Source organism: Salvia splendens, chromosome 4 (genome assembly GCF_004379255.2).
Source record: "Salvia splendens isolate huo1 chromosome 4, SspV2, whole genome shotgun sequence".
Lineage (NCBI taxonomy): Eukaryota > Viridiplantae > Streptophyta > Magnoliopsida > Lamiales > Lamiaceae > Salvia > Salvia splendens.
Window position 1 is genome coordinate 4122089 of NC_056035.1, and position 21952 is coordinate 4144040.

Consider the following 21952-nt stretch of genomic DNA (forward strand, 5'->3'; position numbering starts at 1 on the left):
AAAAAAAACATTTCAATAATTAAAAACTACATCAACGACGACCCTTCCGCTACCATACTTGTTCAATAATATCGTTCTGGAGCCGAACATGGGATTATCTTTGGCACATGTCGGCAAATGCACGACCTCGATCGACATCGTCATGGGGTATCCCCATGCGTACATTGCTAGTGGTCACGCCGTGGCTTGGACCCGTAACACCAACATCATCATTGGTCCAATCAGTCAGTGCTGGACCTTCATCTTCAATAATCATGTTGTGCATGATAATACATGAGTACATGATGTCGGCGATGCTGTCAACATACCACAGCCGTGTTGGACCCTTCACTGCCACCCATCGAGCCTAGAGCACACCAAATGCCCACTCCACATCTTTGCGCGCTGCCTAATGGTGACCCGCAAAATTTATCTTCTTTTCATCTGCTGGGCATCTGATCTTCTTCACAAAGACGGGCCACATAGGGTATATCCCATCCGCCGAATAATAGCCCATATTGTGCTGGTTTCCGTTGGCGACGAAGTTGACGGCCGGACCAACGCCCATGCACTGCTCGTTGAAAAGGGCGACGACTGGAGGACGTTGATGTCGTTGTTAGACCCGACTACTCCAAAATAGGCATGTCAAATCCACAGCCGGTAGTCAACTACAACTTCAAGGATCATCGTGGGATTCTTGGCCTTGAAACCAGTAGTGTACATCCCTTTCCAAGCAACGGGGCAGTTCTTCCATTCCTAGTGCATACAATCTATGCTGCCTAACATCCCCGGAAACCCGTGCTGATTCCCGTGCATATCCAGCAGAGCCTGACAATCTTCGGGGGTAGGCCTCCGAAGATACCTATCCCCGAATATCTCCCTAACGCCCTGACAAAAATACTTCAGGCAATCGCGAGCAGTCGTCTCGCCGATGTGGAGGTACTCGTCGAACATGTCGGCCGCGCCTCCGTATGCCAGCTGCCTGATTGCGATAGTGCACTTCTGAATCGGCGTGTGGCCGGGTTTACCAGCCGCATCCTCTCGCACCCTGAAATACCTGTATCGACGCTCCAAAGCGCCCACGATACGCAGAAAGAGCGGACGATGAATCCTAAACCGTCGTCGGAACAAGTTCTCCCCAAACCATGGCTCCGGCGCAAAGTAATCCTCATACAACAGAGCGTGGGCAGCGAGGTGGTCCCGGGGTATTATAGTTTGACGATGGATGGGTCGAGGTACCGCCGGCGCCAAGGCCGCTTGTTCCTCCTTCTCCGCTGATTCCCTCACACGTGCATGAATCAGATGCATCATGTGTTCATAATGCCCACTACTACCACTACCACTACCACTACCACTATCACTACCACTACCAGCCATTCCGGATATATAAAAGAAATGTTGAGAGAGAAACTTGTTAAAACAAGTTGTGCGAACGAAGTACAGTTCAACGAGCCGTATATATAGAAATTAAAAAAAATTAATGCAATAAATGAGAATTCCGAGCGGACGTCCGTGAGAGTCAACGCAATGACGGACGTCCACACGCCCGTCGCGACGGAATTCCGCGTAACGCCGCGGAACTGCGGTGTCCTCGGCGGAATTCCGTATCCGTGCATACCATGCATAATGGCGGACGTCCGCCGCGGAATTTCAGCACGCCGGTCGAAATTCCGCCGGGACGGGCACCATTGCTGATGCTCTTAGTATAATAACCAGAATTTGAGTAAAACCTTGTTGAATTGCTAATTTCCAAAACGAGAGAGCGCAGATGAGATATTTTATAAGTACATTGAAAATTTCTACTACTATAATTGTACCTTGGGAGTTGGGATAATATATTCATGTAGTTATGATTTAAAATTTGGAAAACGATTTAAGTGTGTGTGTGTGTGTGTGTGTGTGAGAGAGAGAGAGAGAGTGTGGAGGCCAGTGAATGACTGAGTGTGAGGACTGAGGAGTTAGGAATCACAATGAAATCTAGTGAAGAATTTAATTTTGGGTGTTAGAGAGGGTGTCCACATTACAAATTGTGAGATGTGGTGGTATCCGGTCCCCATCCACCATTCTCTCACATCAAAGCTGCTTTAACACACCTTAGTTTATCTGTGTGGGGTTCCATTTATGCTCTCAATAACTTGTACTTCAATTTCTCACGTATAGACCTATTCAACATGAAGCTTACTTTCCAACCTTATTTACAAAATACATTCTACGATTCACCTTCACCACTTACACTTAGGTCTATGAAGGATGATGTTGAAATGTGAATATCATTTTTGTGAATTCAAAAGGTATGGATTCTTTCTATTAGTAGGAATCCTATAGTATTAGTTATGGTTTTTTATAAATTTTCAAAGACACAGAATTTATAAATTAGAAATCACATTATTTTGCATGATAGAGTTCTGCAACCAAATAGACTCATAAATCATGGAGTAGTCATAATTGTTGCATCTGAATAACCTTTATTTTCTAGTACTGTTGTTTTTTAATTGGGCCTAGATTGAAGTGATGGACCTGAGGCTGGAAGTCTATCGTTAACATTTCCTTTTAATGCCGTAAATAGTGGGGCCTGAAGAAATAGTTTCTTAATAGACTGAAAGAATTGAAATAGCCCACTAATATGAAGCTAGAAGTAGACCAAATGAAAATTCACACTTAATGTGAAATTTATTCTGATGTTCTTGTTAGTATATTATGTGTCATGAGTACCTATAACTAAAACCATTAATGAAATTAGTAATCATGAGATCGTCCACATTGCATTATGACATCACAAATAGTAGGGGTGTCGAAACGGGTAGCGGGTATCAGAAAACCCTCAACCCGACCCGCTATCCGCCGGGTATCGGGTACCCGCTACCCGACGACAAAGGGAAACGGGGCGGGATCGGGTAGTTTGTTTTAAATTTTTGCGGGTATGGGTATACCCCTACCCGCGCGGGTATACCCGTTATTTTTAGGGTTAGGGTTTTAAAATATTTTATTTTAGTTAATTAGTTTCAAGTTTATATGTAATCAGTTTATATTAAACTTTTGAATGGTGATTTAATTTTAGACATGCTTGATATTTCTATCATACTGCTTATTTGAAATTTGGATTTGCATTATATTTCATACGTAGTCATATTATATTTAAGAGATGAGAAATCACTATATTTGTGCATAGTTAATAGTTGGAAATTATGCAAATACAACAAAGTTAAAAAAATACAAATATAAAATCATAGTGTAACAACTAACAACAATCCCAAAATCCATTCTAGAATTACAAACATGTACATAAAATTATTGTATTAGATGACTAGCATTGATGATAAGCGAAAACTAAAAGCATAATACCATTGAATAATATAATACACAATTCAAATTATGTCTGCACGTTTAGGTACCCGCAACTGGGGTTTGGGATACCCGATGCGGGTATCGGGTTACCAGTATAACTATACGGGTCGAAATTGGGTAGTATAATATTGAAGTTTTCGGATACGGGTACCCGCAAAATCGGGTTTGGGTATCCGTGGGTACCCATTTCGACACCCCTAACAAATCGGTTATCTTTAAAATGCAAATAGTATAACAGAATTGGTAATTTATGTGAAAGAAAAGAAAGGGTTCACAGATGCCTTAATTAGTTTTTATCTGTGCATATTGATAAATTGTTTTACTAATTCATGCAATTGAATTATGATTTGCAATTATTGCATAAACAAAATAGTTATCGACTTAAGATTAATTACAGATATCCGGCAAAGCCTTATTAATAGAGTGGTCCATTTATGTCGTGGGCTGAGATGGCCCATTTTGAAATAATGTACGTATTTGTAATTTAAAATGAAATAATATTATAAAGAAAAACCAACTTCAGATCAACTGGGTTAAATTAAATTAAAATCTCTAAACCACGTTTAGAGCAAATATATGGCACTTTTGCTCATCCTGTGATTGATAATATTCCATTCAAAAATTCAAAATATTTGGTCGGTTCATATCACTAATTTTAAACCAAACTAACGATGATTTGCTGTATTTCTACGAGAAAAATCAAAGACTGTAATGCAGTGACATGCAAATTTAAAAATAGAGATTTATTAATTAATTAATCGTTATACAGTTAGCATGCAGTCTGTCACTAAGCCATAAACAAGGAGCCTAAAATTTCACATGAGCTTCCTCTCTCCCAAGCAAAGTGTATCGAAATTCGATATGCAAGTTAGATTACAACTGTATAAACCCCAATTATTAAGTACATAATCACTGACACACTCATTAAATATATATTCACTTAATTAGCCACTTAAATTACCTCTTACTTACGTTTCCCTTTTGAAGGAGTAGAGAAGTTTTCGAAGCAAAAGCTATAAGCTAATTGCCGCGTAGCATGTGAAGTTAGTTCAACATCAAACTGCTCAAAACTTAAGTTAGCCCATGGTTTAATTCTGTCAAAACTAGTGCGATTTCGATCAATCACAATATTATTTACAATCTTTTTTTTGTTCATAATTTCACTGTGAAAGTACACATTGCGCCCCCAACAATCCATGTGGGAAAAGTGATGATCGATTAATTCATGTCGGGACATTAATTCATTAAACCTTAAAAAGTTAAAAAGTGATTTTAAAAAATAGGGTAACTATCTAAATGTATGGGCATTTTAATTAAAACACAAATAAACGTTGAGACGACATAAACTGCATCTACAATAGTTGATCTTTAATTTTGTGAGCCCAGTGCCAACTTTTGCAGAAGAATTAGAATGAATTATTTTAACCGAGTATTAACATATGAATTGTCTCATATTGAGAATATATTGTTATATAAGATCAATTAAATACATAGTGAATCACCTATAGTATCACCGTGGAATATAATTAGGGTTTGGTTCGTCAACAGAGTTTGGTTATTCTTCTTTTTACGCATCAGCTACGCTTTAATAAATGAGACTATATCAAGTTCTCGTCAAACCACCATCGGCGAACCTTAATTTTGTTACATAAAATATCATTGGAATTTTATATTTACAGACTATTACAGATGAATGAGAGGCTTGAAAAACCATCCAAACTGCGTGAGGAACTTTGCATATTCAAACTCTATTTCAAATATGATCATGTTGAAGAATGGCTGGTATGAACCACGAGTATATCACGTGCTACCTTATTTTCTTGTCCAGAGCAAATTATTTTTTTAATGTATTATTAAAAAGTGCAATTAATAAAGTGAAAATTTTGTGTTCAATTAATAATTTCATCCCCACCTTTTTTTCCATGATCAGTCTATTGAGTTTCCAACACTTTGGGGCTTAACCCCTCTGTACTCAATTATATATACATACATGTATATGAAATGCCCATTATGAGCTTGTCCATGCATTATTTGCTCAGCTGGTTTTCCATCACTAATCAAAACATTTGATGTGTGCATTTATAATTACTAGTCCATAAAAAATACTAAAAAATAAAAATGAATCGATTTCTATTGTTTGGGTATGTTGTGTGGTGTGATTGATGGACGAACTTTACTAGTCAATTTTTCGATTTGAGCATTTTTTATATTCGCTAAAGAAAACAAGGTGAATGTGTACGTGTGGGAGACAAAGAAAACCCTTGATCACAATTACCAAGATTGACCCTAGGGTAATTTAAAATTAGGGTTTGTAGATGGGGATGACCTTAGAGAAACGGGAAGAAGTATTATTTATTTGAATTAATCGATCGGTGAATTGGGCTTTGTGCTATCTTAACTTAAAACAAATATTGAAATTAGAATCAAGATGAGAATAATATATAGTGGTCACTGGCTTCTTGGGGCTGTTAATAATAAAATGCTAGTAGTAGTTTGGAAGAGAATATATATAGATGGCTCGACTATTTGTAAATTCACGTGGGGGCTTTGACTGTTATTTTGATCCCGTACACATATATAACTTAAAATTTAATGGTAAATATTATATAATATAGTCTTCATCGCCTTCTAGCTAATTTCATATGAATGATTACAGATATTATTAGAGAAATACTTGTTAATTCTCACGAATACAATATGTGCTCGCTTATTCACGAATAAATTTCTCATTTTGTAATAAAACTTCTCCCAACCCCTATAAAATTTTAGAATGCTATAGAGTATGATGTTTGATTTCCCATTTGAGCATTTTCCTCACTGATTTCCACATTTCTTTAGTTCGGTTTTTCTTTTATTAAACATTAATATTTAATAAATCTTGCTATTATTAGATCGTCAAAGATTAAGTACCTTCAATTCTATACTAGTCATATTCTTCAACTTCGAACCTCGTCTTTCACAAAAATATGTGGTACCAACTTTAGGCCATCCACAATAGGAATAGCCCAGCAATAACACAACCATAGCCTAGCCACAAACTCCTCCTGCCACATCATCAACACTAAAAATCCTCCTGCCACATCATCAAAACAAGCAAATAGCCCAGCCATAGCCTAGCCACATCACTAATAACAATTATATAAAAATGAAATAATTAACAATCAGACAATATACATAATTTAATTTACGAGACATATACGGGAAACATTAATAATACTATTAAAGTTTTAAAAAGTATAATAATTTTAATTCCGAAATCCGCTGGGCGGTTGCAATGGACCGCCTAGCGCCGGCACTCGGCTAGGCGGTGCGCTAGGCGCCATTGCGGATGGCCTTACTAGTATTTCCCAAAGGGGATGAATTTCTATCTATTTGAACACATTCCATAAGAATCTTTTGCAATTTTCAAGTATACATGAAATATTATAATATATCCATGTTCGATTTCCACCAAGTGGAGATAATTGTGCAATTATCCTACCAAATATGTACAACGTTCCTTTAGCTTATTTGCTTGTTTGGATTTAATATATTCTATTCTAGTAGTACTCCCTCCGTTCCCCAAATATTGTCTCACTTTGATCTGACACGGGTTTTAAGAAATATAATGAAAAGTGAATTGAAAAAGTTAATGAAATGTGAATCCTACTTTTATATGGAGTATTAGTTTTATAATAAAATATGAGTAGGAATGAGTAGTGGAATATGAGGTCCAGTACAAAAAAGGGTAAAAAGTGAAATAGAAAAAATTTTGTGGGACGGACAGAAATGGAAAAATATGACAAATTTTCAGGAATGGAGAGAGTAATTACTATGATTATGTTTGAATTTTGATTTGTAATATCTTCACTGTGACGACTCTTGTGGGGCAGACGGGCGTGAATTGAATCCGTGATCTCTCACCAAGTAAAATCTTGCGGCGTCCCAACTTAGCCACTTGAGATAGTTGGTCCGATCAACATACCTAAACGGCTATCTATGATTACGACGCCCTTAATTATGCACCTTGCTTTTTTTTCAAGTTGACTACCGTGATTGTAAGTGAGTGTGATGTCTAGTCAAAAGCAAATTTAGTGAAATAATTGTTGTCATCAACATTGAACAAAAAGTAGTTAAGATGTGTAACACCTAGTAGGACTCAAAGGAATTAAGCCCCAGTTGTTTTATTGCCGGGTTTAGTTGGTTTCAACAAATTAATAAATTCGGAAAATGACGATTTTTATTCTAAAATAGGAATAAATAGGAGTAGTATTAAATATGTTAGCATATATGATTGGTTCCAAAACCAGTGGCGAAGCCACTTGAGGGGCAGGGGGTCCCCCACCAATATCAATGTTTAGTATAGTATGTATACATGTATTCATATGAATAGAAATGATAATTGGTGCAAATGGTTATTGATTTTGACTTACCACCGTGAAGTATAGTGTTCGAATCCTCTTAGCGCCTAAACAATCATACACTTTGTTTTTAAGTTTCAAAATGATTAGTTTTAGTTTGTATATGTATTGTTTGTTTTTGTTTCACAAACTTTCTTTAGTTTATCCTTAGGTTTTGTTCTATAAATATAATACTACATCATATGATATCATTAAATTTAATTTAAGTTATGAATAAATGGAAAAGTGAAACAATAATTTCGCACATATATCATCTTTCTCATATTCCTTACTTAGATCGCATCAGTTTTTGGCGGCGGCAAAACCATAAATATCTCACAACTATAAATAGTAAATTGGGCCCCCCAACATTAATATTCTGGCTTCGCCACTGTCCAAAACAATTAATCATTGTCCTATCATCAACATATTTGCAAGGCAGTTCACAAATTGTGGAAATATGTAGGCTGATTGAATTGCAAGGCCACCCATTATGTTGGTGGGTGGAGTCTACGCTGATATTGGGATAAGTGTAGGCTGATTAATAGCTATAAAGTAGTGGCCACATAAAATATCCATACCTTAAAATGGCAAAGATTCAAGAAGACAATTGTTTTATACACATCTTGTCTGACAAAACTGAAAATATAACAACTAATGATCGGAATTTATGATAAATACCTTATCCGTGCTAATTAAGTATCTCACACTTCAAATCATGCAATGAGTTGATTATCGCACATTCGCATGATTAGAAATCCAATTTGACACTAAAAAGAAGAATAATAAAGTTGGAGCTACTTTGTTAATACATGAGTTTATTAGAGTATCAAAAAACTAGTTTCATAATCGTAAATGAATTTTTATCGAACTTCAAGATTGAATTAATATGTTTAAAAATTGACAAATTAAAGTCATATTTTGTTAATTAGTAGTACAACTAATTATCTCTTACATTAGGTTATAAATTTATACTAATTCAACGAGCTATCGATCAATTGAGCATCGATATTGATCATGGGTGAACAAGTTGACCTATTACCAAACTTATTGCAGAGAAAAAACTTTAATCTACATTTGAGTGAATGAAAATTAAAAAAATTCAAATTTTAATATTGACTTTAATCTACAAATTGAAGCGCCACAAATTTACACACACACACACATACCATTTTGGTGAGCAGTAGCACAAACAATTACTATAATTTATAAATAGGGAGGGAGTAACAATTTTCCAAAGTCGATAACCCATGATATAATAATACTCCATCCGTCCCGAACTACTCGCACATTTCCTTTTCGGCACGGAGATTAAGGAATGAATGTATAACAAAGTCAACAATTGCGGCTGTAGGTGATAATTTTTACTAAAAATGGAAAGAGTGCAAATAACTTGGGACGCCCAGAAATGAAATAAGTACAAATAGTCCAGGACGGAGGGAGTATAAGACTATGAATATATAGGTCGTGTTTGGTTTTCAAGATAAAATAATACCAAGATATAATCTAGGATTGCATTGTGAGATTATTTTAGTCATATGGGGTTAGCGATAACTAATTATCCAATGATTATCTGTCTAGGATTGAGTTATGTGATTGTATCTCATGAACCAAACACACAATATATTTAATCCCGGGATACAATCTTGCAAACCAAACGCCCCATAAAAAACGGAGACGTTAATTAAAAAAATGAAAGTAGGCAAGGAATCCCAAGTGGAGGTGGGCCCACAGGAGAAAATGTCCGGTGCGGTAGGGAGCACTGCGCGCACTTTTGTACCCCCACAGTTGCTTCTTTACTCGACCAATATCTTAATTCTCAATTTCTTACACCCCTATAAATCAACTCCTTCTCTTTAATCAAACACATCACTTACCAAAAACCAAACCCTCTCTCTCTCTCTCCTCTCTCTAGCAAGAACATGAAAATGAGCAGCAGCAGCAGCAGCAATAGCAAGAGAAGAATTTCGAGCAGAGGAATTGCAGGAGTATTGAGAGAGCAAAGAGCTCGACTCTACATCATCCGACGCTGCGTTGTCATGCTTCTTTGCTATCATGATTAATTCATGCCCCTTCTTCTTCTTCTTCTTCTTCTTCTTCTTCTTCTTCTTCTTCTTCTTCTTCTTTTTTCTTTTTTGGTTAGAGTGTAAATAATAGAGAAGCTAGCTAGCTAGCTAACGGCGAAAGAGGGAGACCATTTAATTAGTTAAACGGCACAGTTTCGTAGTAGTAATCCTGATCTTGGCATTTACATATATGTGCCTTGTTGTATACAAATATTATGATCAAATATGAAAGATTGTTTTGATTCATCATTTTGGCTTGCATTTCTTTACTTCATTTATTCTTGCAAACTCTAGTCTAATGAGGCGGCTATGTTACACAACTTTGTGAAATTTGGTAGATGTGGATCAGATTCAATTCAAGAACAAATTGTTTACATTTTTTCATATTTTTGGAGCAGATTAGTTATGTCTGACAAGATGAAGGATGGGTAGCTGAGTTCGTGTGGTATTTTTCCTTTTTTTTCTAGAATAATATTCATCTTTTTTTTTCTCCTTCTGATTTTTTTGGTTTGCAGAAAAAATCACAAAAATGTGTCAGAAGAAAAATAGATTTTTTATTCTTTAAAGAGATAGAATATCATTTATGCAGATCAAATAATCAATCCTCTGAGAAGTGTGCGTTTATGTGTGTTTTCTTATCATTCGAGCTTATGCTTGATGCTCATTGTTTTTTGTATTTTTTATTTTTTTTTGTTGACGTGATTTGATCATTTCTCAACGTCCATTTTTCACTATTATAAATATTGGGTGTGTTATTTTTGTAGGGATCGTCCAACTTCATTTAAAAATAAAATAATTTTCACTTTTGTAGGAATAGTTTTTTTTGTTTTTTTTAAACATAAAAAGAGCTTCTTTAGTATGAGTATATTTCACAAATCCGAAGCTCTAAATGCCAAGGAATTTAAAACGTAATTTTTAGGTAGCGTAGAAATATCTAGAGACATTATGAGCACATTTTCTCACGAAAATATGTGCTATGTATTTTCTAACGATAGTACACTTCACCAGCACGCTTTAATTCTACTTAGAAAAGGTCTTCAAACTTACTATACATTCCATTTAAAAGGTCTTATGATTATCCGGTGATATAATACCATAGATTTGTGAAGAGGGAACATCTTTTTTAATACACCAACTATTTCAAATGAGTAAATTTGGTCCGTAACATTTCATAATATGTTTTAAGATCCTTCAACTATAAGATAATATCAATTCAGCTACTTTTTTGCTATTTCCAATATTTTCATGACCAAAGTACCGTTAAGGCCAATGATGACAATTCAATCTATTTACCCTCTCATTTTCATTAAAGTAGTAGTATGTAATTTGGGATAGTTGATGTACCAAAAAAGATGTTCCCTCTAATTTTAATTTAAATATAAAAATATCTTAATGATATTAATATTCTATTACTATTAATTATTTATGTTTAGTTTTACTTATTTGTAATATTTTAAATCATTGTACTATATTTAATATTAATAGTGAAATAACTTAGATATAAATATATGTAAACATTATACTTATACAATATTTGTACATAAAAGTAGTTCAATTTATTAGATGGAATATTAATTTTTCAATCTTAAAGCTATATATAGAATATGTTATTTTTAAGTACAAAATAAAATAAAATTTATTAACATATATAGAATCTTAAATAATTTAAAGAGCTAAGTTTTATTTTATCTACTCTTATGTAGTAATTGTAGTCTAAAAAATTTGGTTGAAATTATCAATAATCAATTTAATAAAAAAGACAATGACATTCTTAGTTGAATATATGATTAATTTAAATCTATGATTGTTTAATTAAATAAAAATCAATAGTTGCTATCAATTAATTAATATCAAAATGTCGCGTCTTAATATTATCATTAGGCCATTTACAACATTATGAAATATCTGTTCCCTTGACTATTCGTGAATCATATTTTTTTTACTTTATTAAATTTTTATTTCAATGTAGTATATATTACATATTATGATTAACTTAAATTTTCAGTTTAATAAAATTACGAGATTCATTAAAATAAAATATTTATCATAGTTTTATCTAAACAATTGAGAATGTAACCATATAAAATTATTAACTAACACTAGAAAGTAATATCATAATATTCAAATAAGGTAGGGTATATATTAGTAATAATAGTATAAGATCTATTAAACTTAATTTCAAATAAATTAGAACAAAGAAAAAAGTGGATGAATAAATAGATTGAATTGCCCTTCATGGTCTTAAGGGTATTTCGGTCATGAAAATATTGGAAATAGCAAAAAAGTAGTTGAATTGATATTAACTTATAGTTAATGGACCTCAAAAGGTATCGTGAAATGTTACGGACCAAATTTGCTCATTTAGAATAGTTGGTGTATTAAAAAGACTGTTTGTGAAAGCGACTTATACTATGATTGCAAATTCAACCACGCTTTTTCAATTAAAATAGTATTTTTTTATTAGTTCTACTAAAAATTGTCTCGGAACATACTACTATACATTCCAAAAGTGATTACTTAGATAACCAACAATCCAAAAGGAAAGATTTTGGAAATTATTTCTCATGATCATCCTACCATAAATCATTAGAGCGACTTATACTATGATTGCAAATTAAACCACGCTTTTTCAATTAAATTTAATTTTTGCTTAACTTTTTCGCAGTCATCCAATAAGCACGTAAAAAAAGCGTGCTAATTAATTATATCTTCTAGATACGAAAATAATCATATTCTTATTCGTCTTTTTTGGGGTCCCTATAGCTTTAGCAACAAATGCATGCTAATCAACCAATTGATTATATTAATTATGAGAGGAAAATCGTTGTTAGGTTTTTTTTTTTCACACACACACAACAGAGTTCAAGATACATTGGCAAGCGAACCAGCCTCTTCCAGCCCCTCGTGGTCACGTCCGAACTAGCCTCCTCTTGGCTCGTAAGTTGACTACCCTCAGGCGGGTCCCGGGCATGTAAGTTGACTACCCTCAGACAAGTCCAGATCTGCACGCTTGCAAAGTCCCAAGGCAACAAGCCTTGAGCCCACATGGAAATTAATCCCAGGTTGCGCCATCCAGGATTCGAACTCAGGACCTCCTGGATGCCGCCATATCCTTGCCTCCCTTCTCAACCAGTTGAGCTGTTTGGCTGTTTTTATTTTAGTTAGTTTGTCCATTTCCGATTATTGAATATTATCAGAAACATAAAACGTCTTTTGATGATTGCCTAAACTTACCTTGATTCATGATCATTACAAACAAATCTCATTTAATTTTTGTTTAATTTTGTTTGTCGGCATCAACAAAGCTATCGAACTAAGCAAATCAGCCATGAATATATAAGGACGGCAAATTATATGTGATTTTAACATAAGATTTGGACTCATTAATAAAAATGTCCCAATCATTGAAAACTGTCAATTTGATAATCAATCAATTTGATTTCTAATGACGTGTAATTTTGATATAATATATGTTCAATTTGATAAAAATCGAATAGAGTTCAAAAGTGAGGTTTAAAAAATTAATTTTGCCCCCAAACAAAATGGATGAACCACACAAACTATTTGAGCATGTGAGTTTACGTTGAAGATAATTAATACACAAAACTCTTAAAATTAGGTTTGTTGCATTAAGTTTAATGGAGAGATTTATTTAATCCAAAAGACACGTACATGTGTCTTCGTGTCACGTAATAATAAGATCTTTCGTTAGTAGTATTATATTATCAAAAGATAAGAATAGTAATAACGGGTATGTGTAGCTTATAATATCCTAACAAACTACAAAAATAAGTAGTGATACAAACAAAAAGTGATCAAAGCATTGAACACAGGCATAATATGGAAAACACTATAGCTAGAGTTTGGTCAGCATGGTACTCGTTTTGTAGGCCTTCCAAGCCCATATTTTTTTATTCATAAATTAATATTAACACCAACAATCAAAACTAGTACTCTTTCATCCCATAAAAATAAAAATATGGTATATACTTTTTATTTCTTTCATCTCATAAATTTTTATGAGTATTTCGATTTATAGAAAGTTATCTCAATTAATTATCCCTATACATCAAGTTATTTATAATTTATATCATCATTAAAACACTAATTATAACAGGGTCTGGTCTCACTATTTACTAACACTATTTTAACTACACTTCTCCTCATTTCTCTTGCTTTATTAATTTTATCTTAATTCTTATACCATATTATATGCTCATATTTTTATGAGACGAATAGAATATTTGATTTGTATCATATATTCTAAAAGAAAGTATTCAAAAGTGTGCAAATTGCAATGGTGAATGGTCAGCTTGATAAGTTGCTTCATTAATTATTTGAACTCAATATAAACAAAACATAAATATACTGTTAGAACTAAAAAAAAGAGGCGGAAAAAGACAATAATGTGATGAGAGGAGCGAAAATAGCTTCACAAAATAAAGCCAAAATTCAGCCGACAATATGTGCTGACTCATTTTGTCACCTTATCTCTTCCACGTGCAATTCTTATCTACTTGACCCAATGCCCCTCTCAATAATTCTCTTTTTTCACTTTCTTTATTTTTACTGTCTTTTTTTACCACCAAAATTTGCCCACCTAAATAAAGAGTAAATGTCATGCATGTAGTACATAGTCGATTAATTATAAAGTGAATCGTTTATGTTCAACTATAATCTATGTAGCCCTTTTGGCATATGGTACTCAACCATAAGGTAATTAAACTAGTAATCGTCATGGTAAATTTGTTTCTCCTCAAATGATTGAGATGTCACATTCTTAGATAATTCAAAATATCCAAAGTTTTAAATATGCATATTGATATAGCCACTATAACAATCATTTATAGTACATGACAATTTTACACGCATCCCCCACGCCCATATACAGAGAGGACTGGTCTAGCACCTATATATATGCAGCTTCAAAATTTAAATTTGGCTGGTTTCACAAGTTGAGGGCCACTTAATTTCACACCATCATCTTACTACAAGAATTTTATCGGCACATATAATGATATATTCACTTGCACAATTATTGCTACAAAAATTATGCCTTGAATTTTGGTGGTATGTGTTTATCTATATAGTACTCCAATAGTAGTATAGTACCACCCTCGGGCCAATTCTTTCTAATTTTATTTTATTTTATTTTATTTATTGCTTTTTGGGGGAATAATATTTTTGCCCACCTCAACATGACTTAGTGCCTAAACAGCATTACCAACTCTTCTTAACTAATTAAGATTAAGAATAACTATCGGTTTGGAAACAAGCAAATGATGGTGGAATAATTTGTGACTTCGTCACATACCATGATTGACAGTTGAGTATGATTTTGTTTTGACAACATAACCTGCTTCTTGATTTATTTGGCCTCTGATCTGAACAAGAAGCCGTTGGTAGTATTTAATTTGTTCTGGTTTCGGTTTACATTACATAAATGGAAATGAATCTTGTCTTCCAATAGTTTCAGAATTTTATGATAGAATAATATCAAATTCCCTATTTTATCCCTGTCCTCAATGCAAATTCTTTTCTTGCAACAATTAAAAAAAAAAAAGTGTAAATTTGTTTTTGAAAATTCTACTAAAAATTATAGACCCTTCTTGAACAGAGTTCAATTTGAGTTCTTGTTTTGACTACTTCCAGTTCTAGAAGCTTTAATCTGGGCTACCAAAGTTAGGCTGCTAGATAACTGAGTCATTAGAAAATTTAGTTAATTTTCATATACTTACTAATTTGGCATCCCAACATCCACATCAACACCCAGAGAGGAATAAGTATATAGGACATCTCTGTCACTCTTGTGCAATTAAAATATATCTATACCAATATTTCCAATTAAAAACACATAATATTAGTATGTTCAACATATCCCAGACCATTCTGCTGTTTTATTGACTGAAAATCGAGGAACACACTTGCCCTGTGTGCGCGCACAGAGAGAATGCGGGTCAAAGAGAGTGTGCACATAGCAGTCTCTGTTTTGAAATGAGATAATATCACAATTTCTTGATTTTTTTACACAATTTTCCCCACCTTTATTAATAATTGCCTTGCCCTGGTTGTGGGAGGCCATGGATGTCAAAAATGCAACCAATAAATAGCAGCCCACGTTTTGGAAAGCCCTTTTTGGACACAAAGATGGCCCATTTTCATGTTTTTTTTTAAAGGAGGATCGACGATGGTTCCCCATTTTCATGTTATTGAACTAACATTTCTGTGCTTTCTATCTAGTTTAGGTACCATCAACAGTCTACACCTAAATATGTCATTTTCTCTCGACTAAAAAGTTAGTTTTCTCCATAGCCCCAGCTGCCTCTCTCTCTCTCTCTCTCATGGTTGAAGACAACCTTATTGATCTGTAACACTCTCCAGGTTCATGTACTTGAACCAGTTGTCTTCGACTCTTTGACAACACATTATTACAAGGGATCCCACTTTTCACAACTACAGGAGAAAAATGCAATTCAGGATTAAAACAGCTGCTTCGGCTTCAAAAAGATCCCTCTCATTCAACTTGTTCCTAAGCTTAACTTCTTACAAATACAATACATCTCATGCTCATAACTCAGAAACGAAGATGTTAAATACAAGAAAAAGAAATCATCACTTTGAACACAAACAAATCATTCTAAGTTATGTAAAGCTATACACAGAATCAACAATTTGTGCAGTTTTGTTTTTTTGTGATGGCGAAATGACTTGATAAAATTGCAGTCACCTTCGAACAAATGTGATTTCACATGACATTAGACTTTACCTGGCTTTCATGTGGTGTAAGTAGCTATACATCGTCATATACATGTAGCCGCTCTTCAATGTACACGCGGCAGATAGGGCATCTCTTGCACTTCTCGCAGCAGGAGCTGCATGTATGGTCAGAATTATTAACGCTGATGTGAAGTGAGGAGACGAGCATTGCTCATGCCAACCCTTCTATATCCTATATTATTTATTAGGTTTTCAAGCATTTAAGCAAATACGAGAATGGATTGACAGGTAAATAGTAATACCTGCAAAGAACGTAATGCCTGCAAGGTAGCAGGACTACGTTTATTTGATCATCAAAGCAAACTCGACACAGGATTTTTTCCTGAGAAAGTAGATGAAAAATTAGTATCCGTGAGTGTTAAGCCATATAATAGAATTAGAAATGCATATGTACGTAGAGGAAATTCAAGTGACTTATTTAGATGAAATGAAACCAATGTACTTATAGTCAAATTATCCAAATCCTTACATATCTCTTAAAATACGAAAGTCGTGACTGAAATAAGTATTCCACAAAAAAAGATGAGGAAATATTGTACTGCCTAGATGGGATCAAACATAAGTTAGGCTCACATTTAAAAGTCTTTCAAACTCCTCCTGGCTAATATTTGTGATTTCTGTTTGTGAAACGAGTGCTGACTGAAGCCTCCATATCTGAGAAAGAAGTAGCACTATCACACTGCCATTATGCCATAGTCATGGAGTATATAATTGGAGATAGTAAAATAAAACAAATAATTTAAGGAACGATCCAAAATTCTACAAAAATTTCAAACAAAATCAATAGGTTATCACCTCCTTAGCAAGCTCAGACTTGGGCATTTTCTTGACAGTATCAGGTGAGAACGTATTGTACCTGTTAGGAACAAAGATATTTTTTATGGCCTATCGAATGCGATCAATATGCATAAAAAAGTATAATGAAATTCTGCTATAGAAGAACATGAAACTTTCACTGCAGAAAATTACCCTGAATCCCATGAAGAATACAACCGAGCTTGCTCTTCACGGCTTCCTTCATCAATCGACCACCATCCCAGTAATCTAAATTGAGGAAATTCCACAAAGGTTGACAACAGGTTTTGGAAAATTTAGATCTTTTAATGATTTAAGAGTCATTACCTTGATCCACGATGCAGAAACCCCATATAGTCATAAGCACTAGCTGGTAATCTAAAGCTGCTTCCCGTTGTAGCTTCATCATTAAGAAAGGGGGAGATTTTCTCAAAGAATCTATACATGGCGAAGAAAAATCCAGCTCCTTGCAGCAAAAGAAGAGGAGAAAACAAAAGCAGAATCGGGATATTTCTAACACCAGGAGGAGTTCCCTAAAATTTAAAACTTGTAATAATGAGATTTGACTGAAAAAGAACTCGATACTTGGCTGACAAGAAATTTCTTAGCCTGACGTACCTCCAAGTACATGAAGAGTATAACTTGGAAACCAATCAAGGGAATTTTCATGATATGTCCACCAATGTCTTGCATGTTGCACATTGTATTTTCTTGATTTTCTTCGTCGGGGGGTACCAAGACACCATTACTCCAGGTATAAGACCTGATACTTGACGAAGATGATGCTGCAGCTGTAAGATGTGAACGTCTATGAATTGCAGGATTATACCACTTGGTGCAAATAAGGAATGCAAAGCACTCTGCAACCCTGAGAACCAAAGACAAAAAATGTAACTGTGAAACCATGCAACAGATAGGACAGTCAATAGCATAAATGAAGCTAGAATATTTTATGTACCCGTAATTTATGAACAGATCCCACCAACCAAGAGCATCAACATCGCCTGCATATCATCTCACATGGAGTAGAAGTTGAGTACAAATTTATGCTAGTTTATGACAGAACATAATCAATGATATTTCTTAATAGTGAACTGAATTTACCACATAGTTTCAGAAGCGTAAATGTTGTCGCAGCAATGAAGAAGACCATTGAGATGGAAACCCAAAAGTGCTGAAGACAAAAAAAAAACATTTTAAACAGTATATATATATAGATTTAGTGTAACTGGTCATAGATAATAATATTGGCAACAAGCAATCAGTACCCGATTTTTTTCCCTAAAATTTAAATAGTTTTCTTGGCTAATGAATAGAATAGCTTTATCATATACAATCTATACCTTAAATCCTACTAATGAATAACTCGGAACAACAGTAACAACATCACACGTAATTGTATTCCTCTAGCAATTCCATATATTTGAGTAACCTGTAAGAACATAGAGCCTCCATTGCAAAATGTTTTGCATGCTAGTCAAAAGCACAGACATTGCAGATTCAAAGGCATATGGTAATAGATGCTTTACTTATAACTTACTGGGAGAGTCTCCCATATAGCTTCATCACTTATATTATCGTCATCTCCAGGCATAAGGGCCCTACACATCCTGAGCAGCATAACAACAAATGAAGGAATTAATATATAGACAATCTTTCAGATAGAAGACACTGACCAAATCAAGACTCACGAATACCACTGCGTATACTAGGATGGAAAAAGTATTACCTAATGTTATCAACCAAAATTGCAACCTCTAGAGCTAGCAGAGGCAGAAACACAATCTTCAAATTTACAGCTGTCATTTATCACATTACAGATAGAAACAGGATAAGTTCTTTATGGAGATAGCGTTTGAGTGAAGAAGAACTCTTGAATGATTTTGCAAATATTGTAAACATCAGAGCAATGAGGAAGCTTGCCATATCTTTCCTCAAGATGTACACAGATGAGAAGTTCGAAAGCAATAAGCAACGGAGCCGCCGCAACGGCATGAAAAGGCGCCCACTGTCCATAAAAGTTTTCAAGTAATAAGTAGGGATCATGAAGTTGGAGGAGAACGAGTAAAAAATGAAGTTGGAAGAGAATATCAAAGAAGACATTAGATCAGTAAAGTATATTCATCATACATTGCGACCGTGAGGCATAGATGGGGCAGGTAGCGAGAATCTGCCTCTTGCCACGACTGCATGAAATAACCAGACAGGAGAGAAAACCAACCTAAAAAAATTGTAAAATTACAGAATTAACTAAGAATCGTATAAACATGGAGTTCAAACATGAAACTCAAAGAATTTATTCCAAAATGTACAATAGTATACTATGATACTCATGAAAAATGTTGTCTTGTTCAAGTGGAGCTATACTGAAACAAAAGAAAAAAAAACTCTCAATCGAAAAAAACAATTTCTGAACAATAAATTCTTTTTTCCAATCCAAACCACCCCAGCATTTAGAGATGGAACATGGGATGCATATTCCATCACTTTTCATACAAATGTTATTTGGGGAACCTTCTCTAGCTAAAGAAAACCCTTCTCTCGACCTCTAAACAAATACAGATACGTCTGGTAAATGATAATTTAATTGATAACTGGGAGCATTTACATTTTCATCTGCTCATAAACCTCTTGCAAAAACATTGTGCAAAACTTATTAAATATATGCAACTCAAAATACCATCACTTTTTGCCGCATTCGCCAAAGTCCCTCAAAAGTTTCAACCTTCAATTCTAATTAAAATAAAATTCAAAATTCCGAATGTAGATGCAAATTTTGCACCAATTTCATCATAACCCTAAATCAAAATAGCATATAAATAGGCAGTAAAACTGAATTGAGGGAAAATTATTGGCTGCAAAACAACAGTCAACCCGAACCCTAATTCAGAATCCATCAAATTAAACCTGTATAACTCCCCACAGATCAATTTCCAATTTTAGTCAAGCAAACAGGGCATTATCAACAGCAAAAAAAAAACACAGAGATAAAGAATAAGAAGAAGAAGAAGAAGAAGAAGAAGAAGAAACATACCACCAAGAGTAGTTAACAGCATGATCGAGCTTGAGAGAGAGAATAACAGAGAAGGAGAAAAGTAACCCATGCGCCACCACCACTTGAAAAGACTTGAAAACTCTTCTCCAGCTCATCGTTTCACCAAATATGCACACAATTACACTTAGTCAATGTTTGTATGCAATCTATCCATTGTTAAGAAACGACCGATTCAGAGAAGAAGATGTTGAAAGCTGAGTGGGAGGAATAGGAAACCAATCTTTCAGACAACAACGTAAATCGCTGAGGACGTATTTGGATTTTCAGACGAATGTCGCTTTTGCTTTTCCATTAGTATTTTATTTTGAGGGAAATGTCGCTTTTGCGTAAACGGGTAAAGCTGCCGAAAACCCCAATTTGCCCACTGTCTTTTCGAGGAAAGAAGCGTCATACGGGGCTATTATTGTCATTTAGGGAGGCGTTGTTGGGGGAGATTATGTCGTCAAATGGAATACTCCCTCAAATTTTTAGAAAGAGAATAAAGTGTTAGAGAATAAAATAAGAAACAGTAAAAAAAAAGTAAGAGAGAATAAAGTAAAATAAAAAAGTTAATGACATAATTACAAGAAAACTTTCTAAAATAAAAAAATGACTTAACAATGAGGGGAGTACACATACCTGACGAAAACATCTATATCTTGAATTTCGAGCCTTTCATGGCTCTGTAATTTGTACACGACTTTCTTTCAAATAATTTAAAACTGCCCAAGAAGTTTTCCTGTAACTCCATCGGAATTAGTAAATTTTCCTAAAATCAATGGTACAACATTAAAACCAATGAGGACAAAATGGTATTTTTCTGAATATTAAAAGACCTTCAAACAAAAATCCACCTAAGAGCATCTCTAATGGCGGAGTCGGCACCGGCACGCCGATTTTTAATGGACGCCGGTGCTGACGCCGAACCATTGCGAGTGGCGTCGTCGAAATCGGCGTGCCCACGCCGATTCTTGGGCTGACGCCGATCCTCACGGCGCCATTGTAGGCCCTGGATCGGCGTCAGACCGGCGTCAGATTTTTTTTAAAAAATTTTCGAAACACTGTATATACGCGCTTTGGACGTCATTTTCATTCGCACCGCTTGTTTTAACGAGTACTCTCTCTATCTTAATTTCTGTACAAGATCAACAACGATAAATGAGTAATGCCGGTGGTTATGGTGGTGGTAGTGGTGGGGATGCTGATGAGTACAAGCGTATGATGAACGAAGAGCTAGATGCCTATACAAGCCGTGAGGTTGATCGATGGCTGCAGAGTTATATGCAGTCGGCGGTACCTCGCCCACGACCAGTTGTCCACCGTCGAGAAGTGGTTGATCGTGATCATGTAGCTGCACATCAGCGCCTGTTCACAGATTACTTCGCAGAGGAGCCGCGTTTTAACGCCAACCATTTCAGGCGTCGTTTTAGGATGAGGCGGAACTTGTTTATGCGTATTGTTAACGCTTTGGAGCATCGATATATGTATTTTCGCTTCAAGCACGATGCGGCTGCAGTTAAGGGACCAACGCGTTTGTGGCATGTTTACTGCATTGCTGATATAATGTACGCATGTAT

General features: G+C 34.8%; 1 protein-coding gene across 4 annotated transcripts; it reads right to left on the reverse strand.

The window, feature by feature from the left end:
* Positions 1–16261: 16261 nt before the first annotated feature.
* On the reverse strand, positions 16262–20668 carry LOC121801195. 4 transcript variants are annotated; one of them, XM_042200646.1, is made up of 14 exons: positions 20376–20668; positions 19472–19562; positions 19265–19349; positions 19071–19140; positions 18882–18951; positions 18446–18515; positions 18300–18345; positions 17960–18209; positions 17669–17874; positions 17516–17590; positions 17342–17402; positions 17120–17200; positions 16789–16868; positions 16262–16641 (listed from the first exon to the last, which is right to left on the reverse strand). In XM_042200646.1, the coding sequence occupies exons 1-14, from the start codon at positions 20489–20491 to the stop codon at positions 16560–16562; spliced, it is 1383 nt and encodes a 460-aa protein (XP_042056580.1). In that variant the 5' UTR covers positions 20492–20668; the 3' UTR covers positions 16262–16559. The 4 variants fall into 4 exon arrangements, 2 of the variants coding, with proteins under 2 accessions (XP_042056580.1, XP_042056581.1); XR_006050553.1 differs by having other exon boundaries at positions 16580–16641; positions 17120–17217; XM_042200647.1 differs by having other exon boundaries at positions 16580–16718.
* Positions 20669–21952: the final 1284 nt, after the last annotated feature.

Coding starts and splice junctions, on each gene's coding strand:
- LOC121801195 (XM_042200646.1), bottom strand. CDS start 20,491: ATGAGCTGGAGAAGAGTTTTCAAGTCTTTTCAAGTGGTGGTGGCGCAT. Junction 19,563..20,375: donor GCTGTTAACTACTCTTGGTG/GTATGTTTCTTC, acceptor CAATTTTTTTAG/GTTGGTTTTCTCTCCTGTCT. Junction 17,591..17,668: donor TTTCTGCATCGTGGATCAAG/GTAATGACTCTT, acceptor TCCTCAATTTAG/ATTACTGGGATGGTGGTCGA.